At 36.7% G+C, this 9299-nt stretch overlaps 1 protein-coding gene across 1 annotated transcript; it reads left to right on the forward strand.

Annotated features, from left to right (window-relative positions):
- The first annotated feature begins 1459 nt into the window (after positions 1 to 1459).
- Positions 1460 to 6079, forward strand: LOC104780449 (putative receptor-like protein kinase At3g46340). Its single transcript, XM_087510284.1, has 13 exons — positions 1460 to 1708; positions 1881 to 2424; positions 2512 to 2987; positions 3105 to 3249; positions 3358 to 3429; positions 3520 to 3591; positions 3680 to 3757; positions 3865 to 4019; positions 4128 to 4360; positions 4519 to 4645; positions 4733 to 4798; positions 5106 to 5295; positions 5424 to 6079. The coding sequence occupies exons 1-13, from the start codon at positions 1630 to 1632 to the stop codon at positions 5824 to 5826; spliced, it is 2640 nt and encodes an 879-aa protein (XP_087366410.1). The 5' UTR covers positions 1460 to 1629; the 3' UTR covers positions 5827 to 6079.
- Positions 6080 to 9299: the final 3220 nt, after the last annotated feature.

The following is a 9299-nucleotide window of genomic DNA, read 5'->3' on the forward strand; positions in this document are numbered from 1 at the left end:
TTTAAAGTTATGGCTAGAGCTCAAGTCCATAACCTTATTTTCTTGAATTCAGGGACATGATGCCCTTCTTAACATTAATTTCTTAGGTTACAGATGTTATATGGATGGCTCTTGGAAAGAAAGTGATAAGTTTTCAGGTTCATGATGGGTATGCTCGTTATCTATTGATATGGTGCCAACCATGGAAGCTGCTAATCTCTGCCGAAGTCTTTTTGCTCTTCATTTTGAAGTGAAAGCTTTAGTATGGCCTATGTAGTGTATGAATGGTGCTAATAACTAGGCCTGCGACTTCGGTTTCTTCGGGGTTTTCGGTTTCGGTTTTTCAGTTTTTCGGTTATTTTGGAAATTGAAAAATGTTCCGAATTGAACCGAGTAAGATTTCGGTTTGGTTCAGTTCGGAATCGGTTATTTCGATTCGAGGTTCGGTTCACAATTGAGTTGTTAAAAAAAAACTTTTTTTTCGACTGAAAAGTGATGGATCGACATCCCAACGGCCAGTTCTGAATGGTGGAGGTCGTAGCATTGATCTAAAAGGCGAAAATGATGATTATAAAGATGATAAATGGAAAAGAAGAAGAAGATGATTATGGTGATAAATCGAAGAAAGAGAAGATAACGGTGATGGATTGAAGAAGATTAGAAGAAGATGATGATGAATCGAAGAGAGGAGAAGATAATGGTGATGAATTGAAATAGAAGGAGAAGGAAAGAACAAGAAAAATAAGAATTATTTGTTTGCCCAGAAGAAAAAGAAGAATCGATAAAGTTAGGAAGAAGAAGGGAAGAACGACGGCTGGAGACAATATTAGGTTACAATTTTTATTAATTTGGTTAACCGTTCGGTTCCAGCGAACCGAACCGAAAATTTCGGTTAACTGACCAAAATTAAAATCATTCCGGTCGGTTATGTCAATTAATTTAAACTGAACCGATTTGCCCAAATCTCAGTTCGATTTGGTTCGGACAAATCGATTCGGTTCTAATTCCCAGGCCTACTAATAACTGTGATATAGGTTTTCTTACTGATTGTTCAAATTTGGTAAAGATGATATATTCTCCTACCAAGTGACCAATTTTTTCTGCTTACCTAGAAGAAATCTAGATAAATAGGAAAGAATTTTTAACTTCTTTTTCTTTTATTTCCTGTAGTGTTAATATAAAAACAGATAATTGGCAAGATAAATTTGTAAGAACCGCATTATGTCATATATGTAAACAATATTTCCCTAATTAGTTCATTTGAGCTAATCAATTAATTTTGTTGATAAAAAAAAAATATTGCAAATCTACATGCAATGTTGAAAAACACAATATAAATGCCACTTTCATTTAAAAAAAAAATTCTCCTGTCATAGTTGATAAGTTCTTTTAAAAAATAAACAGGACAAGTTGAATATAAAATGCTGCCCACTAAGCACTAGCAAACATACTTGTTCCTCTGTTAATTAAGTTTTTAGATGCCGAGTCGTGGCTTGGTAAGCCCTTGCCTCTTTCGCTTGACTTTTTTTTTCCTATGTAAATGCCGAATCGTGGCTTGGTAAGCTCTTTCGCTTGAAAGGTGCACATGAGCTTTGTGAGGACATTGCTTATAAGCTAGGGTTCATAGTTTGCTTGGAAATTTAAGAGAATATGGAGAGTCCATATATGTTTTTGTTGGTGGCACTGATATTAGTTTCCTCTAATATTCACCGTGTTCAAGCTCAAAAAGGTACCCACACTAGCTTTATTAATGTTTAGAGTAATAGAGTATATAATTTTCATATACCGTCTAAAAAAATATGTTTATGGAGCTGGAAAATAATTGAGATGCAGAAGGGTCTATCTAAAATAATTGGTAATGGTTGTCTAAGCAGAGAATCTCTTCTATATGTTTTTTACAGGGTTCATCAGCTTAGACTGCGGGTTGTCCCCTAATGAACACTCTCCTTATACCGAGCCTGTGACTGGATTAAAGTTCTCATCAGACTCGAGCTTCATCCAGAGTGGAAAAATTGATAGAATTGATCCAAAGCTTGAATCGGGGTACCCAAAGTCAAAGACAACGTTAAGATACTTTCCAGACGGAATACGAAACTGTTACAGTGTTAGCGTGCATCAGGGAACAAATTATTTGATCAGAGTTACAAGTAACTATGGGAACTACGATGGTCTTAACATTCCTCCTAGATTTGATTTGTACATAGGCCCTAATTACTGGGTAACAATAGATTTGGCCAAGCGTGTAAACAGTGATAAATGGGAGGAGATCATTCACTTCCCAAAGTCAAACTCTTTGGATGTGTGTCTTCTTAAAACAGGTACTTCAACGCCAATCATATCTTCCTTGGAACTAAGGCCTCTACCAGATAACACTTACACCACTGAATCAAGTTCCTTGAAGTCGATACTGAGGTTCGACCTAACCGAATCAACAAAAGTCATACGGTAAGTCAAGCTTTACATTGGTATTAAGTTATTTTTTAGTGATCAAGTTTTTTCAAGGTTATTAACAAAACATAGTGCATAGCGTAGGTACCCAAATGATATCTTCGATCGAATATGGGATACACATTTTGAGCCCCAATGGACGCAGATTTCCACTGTTCTTGAAGTCAACATCTCCAATAGATATTCTGTTCCCAAAGATGTTCTCATGACCGCGGCAATACCTGCAAATGCTAATGCCCCTTTTAGTTTCACCAAGAATCTTGAGTTCCCGAACGATAAACTTTACATGTACTTCCACTTCGCTGAGGTCCAAGCCTTACAGGCCAACCAGATTAGAGCGTTCACGATTTTTTGGAACAGAAAGACTATTTTTCGACCTTTGAGCCCTATGTATCTTAACGACTACACTGTTTTCACATATACGCCATCTTCTTGTGAAGTAGGGAAATGCTTATTAGAGATTAAAAGAACTCAGACCTCAACTCTCCCACCTCTACTTAGCGCCATCGAATTTTTCGCAGCAATCAATTTTACAGAGTCTGAAACAAACGAAGATGACGGTACGTATTTGAGTGATACTTTTAAGTAATTTATGGGATGTGGTGGTTATTAATGAAATATCTAGAACATCTTACAGTATATGCTTAATCCAACTCGTCGGAAAACTTTTATGACAGTGATTGCTATGAAAAACATCAAAGCCACCTACGGATTGAGTAGAATCTCGTGGCAAGGAGATCCATGCGTCCCTCGACAATTTTTGTGGGACGGTCTAGGTTGCACCGACACGAACGTGTCTACCCCACCTAGAATCACTTCCTTGTGAGACCTCTATAACATAACTCGCCCCTTTAGACTTATTAATTAGAAAACATTGTCTAATTAACTGCATTATACTTGTTTATTTTTCTTCTTCTTTTGTTAAAACAGAAACTTGTCTTCAAGTGGGTTAACAGGAAGCATAGCACCTGGAATTCAAAATCTTACCAATCTCCAAAATCTGTAAGTATGATCATTATTAATCGAAAGAAGAAAAAAATAATTAATTATACATGTTGGTGGCTTTTTAAATTGATTTCTTACAAACTTCAGGGACTTGTCAAATAACAATTTGACAGGAAAGGTGCCTGAATTTTTAGCTAACATGAAATCGTTGTTGGTCATGTAAGTTCCAGATACCCCGACATATTTTTGTGGGTTTTCACATAGATCATGTTCACCTAATTACAAAGATTTCCCCTGTTTCAAACAGAGACTTGAGAAACAACAAACTGGATGGTTCAATTCCAAATCCTCTACGTGATAGAAGCAATACAGGACTACAGTTATTGTAAGAAGTAAATCCATACAAACAAAATTTCATTTAAGATCTACCTTGTGGCACAAGGCTTGTGCATTTAGAATACTAAAATTTCGTTATGTTCTGTTGTTTTGTAGTGTTGATGGTAATGGTATGTGTTTATCCAGTTCATGTGTCCCAGACAAGAAATTCCCAGTGATGATTGTTGCATTAGCTTCTTCTGCGCTTGTGGTCGTTGCAGTGGTACTGATTCTCTTTTTTATGTACATAAAGAAAAAGCGGTCAAGTCTAGGTATTTGAAGACACTCATCAATTAATCAACAACCTATAAAATATAAGGTGCCATTAATATTGTTGTTCTACTAAATTTGTATCGACATATCTCTATCCCATTCGACAGGTTTGCCACCAATGCGTGTTAAATCAACTAGTATATCCGGACAATCGATTGAGACACAAAGGAGAAGGTTTACTTATTCAGAAGTTGTGGAAATGACGAAAAACTTCCAAAAAACTTTAGGTGAAGGAGGGTTTGGAATCGTGTATCATGGTTATTTGAATGGTTCAGAGCAAGTAGCTGTTAAATTACTCTCACAATCATCATCACAGGGTTATAAACACTTCAAGGCAGAGGTACAATATGCCATTGATCTTCTTTTAAAATCGCAAAAGAAAGAAGTACAATGAGTGTCTAATTCAAATCTTCCAAGCCTAAAGTCTTCTCATCTTTTAACATATATAGTTATTTAGCATCTTTTTAAACAATGTATTTAGTCATTGTTGGTCTGTAGGTCGAACTTCTTCTAAGAGTTCACCACGTAAATCTGGTGAGCCTTGTTGGGTATTGCGATGAAGGAGATCATTTGGCGCTCATCTACGAATGCATGTCCAATGGAGACCTAAAAGATCATTTGTCAGGTGAAAGATATATATATAACTATATATATATATATATATATATAATGTATAACTCATTTGATGGCTAATTTTGATAACCTTATACAGGAAAGCATGGTCAGTCTGTTTTGAAATGGAGCACTAGACTACGAATAGCTGTTGATGCTGCGCTAGGTTTGTACTAACTGAAAACAGATCGAGTGACTTGTCATTTACTCATTCATATCCACTGGGTTACTCTGGCCAGTAGTGGATATTAAGCATTCAATCTTATCGACATGTACATATATATATATATATATATGTATATACCATCATAATATAACTAAATCGTTCATCCATATAAACTTTTTCGATAAAGTAATCATATCCATAACTTCATAATAAACTTATAACGATGATGAATTATTTCCCACCAATTTTAACTCACTGGAATATCTGTCATCATCAACTTACATGAATGAGTCTGTTGCATATATAGGATTGGAATACTTGCATTATGGATGCCGACCATTGATAGTGCATAGAGATGTCAAAAGTACCAATATACTATTAGACGATCAGTTCATGGCCAAAATTGTGGATTTTGGGCTTTCAAGATCGTTCCTACTCGGAGAAGAATCACAGGCTTCAACTGTTGTTGCTGGTACTCTTGGATATCTTGACCCCGAGTAAGTACTATTAGTTCACTCCTATGATATTTATAGCATGTTGTAATGTAGATGCCTGCATTCATCTTCATCGTTTGTATTATTATATATGGATACATATAAATATTATCATCTCCTTGTTTTTCCAGATACTATAGCACATGTCGGTTGTCTGAGACAAGCGATGTATATAGTTTTGGGATTTTATTACTAGAGATAATCACAAACCAACCTGTGATTGACCATGCCCGCGAAAAGGCTCACATTACAGAATGGGTGGCATTTGTGCTTAAGGAAGGAGATATCTCTAGGATTGTTGATCCTAACCTTCATGGTGAATACAACTCCCGTTCTGTTTCGAGAGCCCTTCAATTGGCTATGATATGCGCAAACCATTCATCAGAGAAACGACCAAACATGTCACAGGTTATAACTGAATTAAAAGAGTCTATAACTGAAAACTCGATGAAATGTATTGACAAAATGGATTCTAATAGTTCTCTGGAACTGAGCTCAAGCTTTGATACCAAGGTGGTCCCTAGTGCAAGGTAGTATTTGCATAGACACCTTGCTTCATTTGCTTGTATTGATATATTTGTGCTTGTGGTATTGTTCTTTGGTCTGGAGTGATTAGTTTTTTTTTTCAGACATCATAAGTTCATTACTAACCAAGAATGTACCACTCCTTTGATCTTGTATTTGATTTTTTTTTTTTTTTTTTTGTATAGTATACCTTCCACTTTCATTGACTATATCATAATGAAAACAGAGCCAATAATTAAGGCTACAAAAACAAATTGTATGGATGTTTTTGTGTATGATGAAGCAAGAGGGAAAATAAATGATTCCCTTACACACCATAAAAGAAAAGTATTGCCACATATCATAATGACTACAACTCGTTGAGCTCAGAAACCCTCACAATGATTTCAAGTTTTAATGCACAAACATATCCAAGTAAGAGTTTTATGCTTTGGTACTAGTAGCTTTGAATCTCTTGTACACATGAACGGATCATAAGCGTTTCTGTGTTAAGAAGTTATTTGAAATACACAAGACAAGTTGGAAAAAAAATATGGTGGCCACTAAAATTCAAAAAGAAAAAATGGTGCCCACTAGCAATTAGCAAACTTTATTATTCATCTGTTAATTGAATTTCTTCTGTAGAACAAACTAAGCCATTATTTCACAATCTCAGAGGTGTGACCTGTTTTACACGTTACCATGAGGCTTGACTTTTTTTTTCCTTTTTTTCTAATAAAAGCTGAGGCATGACTTTGTAATTAGCTAGCTCGTCCACTTAAAAATGTCCAAATGAGTCTTGTCCGCACAGTGCTTAGATAGTGTTCAGATTTTGCTTGGGAATTCACGAGAATATGGAGAGTTCCCATAGGTTTTTGTTGGTGGCACTAATAGTAGCTTCTTCTATTATTCACCTTGTTCAAGCTCAAGCAGGTAACCACATTGTAACTCAAACGTTTAGTATTTTTGTATACCTTTTTAAACAAGTGAAATATGTATGGGCCCGTATGCTTGTAAAATTGCTAAGCATAGAATCTGATAGCTCGACTATGTTCAATTAGTTTGAACTACTTACATTAACCTCTTCTATGTTTTTCAACAGGGTTCATCAGTTTGGATTGCGGCTTATCCCCTAATGAGCAATCTCCTTATACTGAGCTGGAAACTGGATTACAGTTCTCATCAGATTCAAGCTTCATCCAAACTGGAAAGATTGGTAAAATTGATGCAAGTCTTGAGTCGAAGTATCCAAGATCACAAATAACGTTGAGGCACTTTCCAGATGGAGTAAGAAACTGTTACAATCTTAGCGTTCTTAAGGGAACAAATTATTTGATCAGGGCTACAAGTAACTACGGAAATTATGATGGTCTTAACATTTCGCCTAGATTTTATTTGTACATAGGCCCTAACTTTTGGGTAACAATAGATTTGAAGAAGCATGTAAATGGTGATACATGGGAGGAGATCATTCACATCCCAAAGTCAAACTTTGTGGATGTTTGTCTTATAAAGGCAGGCACATCAACACCTGTCATATCGGTATTGGAACTAAGGTCTCTACCAAATAATACTTACATCACATAATCAGGTTCTTTGAAGTCGATACTAAGATCATACCTAAGTGAATCAACAAAAGTTATAAGGTAAATCAACTTTGAAGATGTATTGGTTTGTCTGAAATAGTGTTTGTGTGATACAAGAAGTGATACAAGATTGCTGTTGTTTTATGTGAGTGAGAAGTTTCTAGAAGATCTGAGAAGACAATATTGAAGGACGGTTTGAGGATGAATTGAAGAGAAAAACTACTATTTCTTTGGTTGATTAAATTGGAGTTTTACAAGGAAAAAAAATAGCAAAAAGGAAAAAATATTTTCTTATGGAATTTGGAAATCTTCTCCTATTGTGATTAGAAAATCCTGATGGGTATATAAGGAGGTGTTGGGCACGTCCTAGAGAGGCAAGAGAGCTAAGGCATAAATGTTAGAACCCTAGAGAGCTTTCTGTTTGTGTGCGGCTTAGTTTCGCGGTTTTGTGCTTGTATTGTTCAAGCTTGTTCGTCGGTGTGACATGTGTGTGAAGGTTGCTCAAGAGAGTTGAAGATCTGAAGTCTAGGCTCAGGGAGATTTTAGCCCAAGTTTAGGTTATCTTGGTTTGAATCTAGGCTCGGTGTGAGTTTAGTTAAGGGTAGAGATTTATCATTAAAATTTCATGTTATAGAACAAAGCGGTGAATTAAGAGGGTTGTGCTTGATTTACGCGTTTGCGAATAGGTTGTATTTGCTTTCTTATTCTAGTGGAATCGAAATCTGGACGTAGTCCCGGGGAGTAGGAAAAACCGAACCTCGTTAACAAAGATCTTGTTATTTACTTTCTGCACTTTATTTTTGCACCTCATCTGCATTTACAAACTTTAAATTTATTTTTACACTTTTTACTTATTCCCTTGTCTATGGCTAATGATACAAGATTGTGGTTAGCGCAGGTACCCAGATGATTTCTATGATCGAAAATGGGTTCCATACTTTGAGTCGGAATGGAAGCAAATCTCCACCACTCCAAAGTGAACAACACCATTAATGGTTTTCTTGCTCCGCAAGATGTGCTCATGACGACCGCAGTACCTGCCAATGCTAGTGCATCGTTGACTTTTACCAAGGATCTTGAGTTCCCTAAGGATGAACTTTACTTCTACTTCCACTTATCCTTGATGGGTATAGTGGATTTTTCCAAATACCTATTCACCCTGCCGACCAAGAGAAAACGACTTTCACTTGCCCTTATGGTACTTTTGCCTATAAAAGGATGCCTTTCGGTTTGTTCAACGCTCCCGCGACTTTCCAAAGATGTATGACGTCCATTTTCTCAGATTTAATAGAAGAGATGGTGGAGGTTTTCATGGATGACTTTTCAGTATACGGAGCCTCCTTCTCCTCCTGTCTTTCAAACCTCTGCAAGGTGCTCAGAAGGTGTGAAGAAACCAACCTGGTGTTAAACTGGGAAAAGTGCCACTTTATGGTCCAGGAGGGGATAGTCTTAGGACACAAGATCTCAGAAAAGGGGATAGAAGTTGACAAGGGCAAGATAGAAGTGATGGTTCAACTATAACCACCTAAATCGGTGAAAGACGTCAGAAGTTTCCTAGGTCATGCAGGTTTCTACAGGAGATTTATTAAAGATTTCTCTAAGATCGCCAGGCCGTTAACGCGACTCCTCTGTAAGGAAGCAAAATTTATCGTCGATAAGGATAGTTTAGATGCCTTCAACAAGATAAAGGAAGCTTTGGTGAGTGCACCAATAGTTCAAGCTCCTAATTGGGATTATCCTTTTGAGATAATGTGTGACGCATCAGATTACGCAGTAGGGGCGGTACTTGGCCAAAGGATAGATAAAAACCTCCATGTGATCTACTACGCCAGCAGAACCATGGACGATGCCCAGACAAAGTATGCAACAACTGAAAAGGAGCTCCTCGCTGTAGTTTTTGCGTTTGAGAAATTCTGG

This window comes from Camelina sativa, chromosome 4, assembly GCF_030686135.1.
Source record: "Camelina sativa cultivar CO46 ecotype springtype chromosome 4, ASM3068613v1".
NCBI lineage: Eukaryota > Viridiplantae > Streptophyta > Magnoliopsida > Brassicales > Brassicaceae > Camelina > Camelina sativa.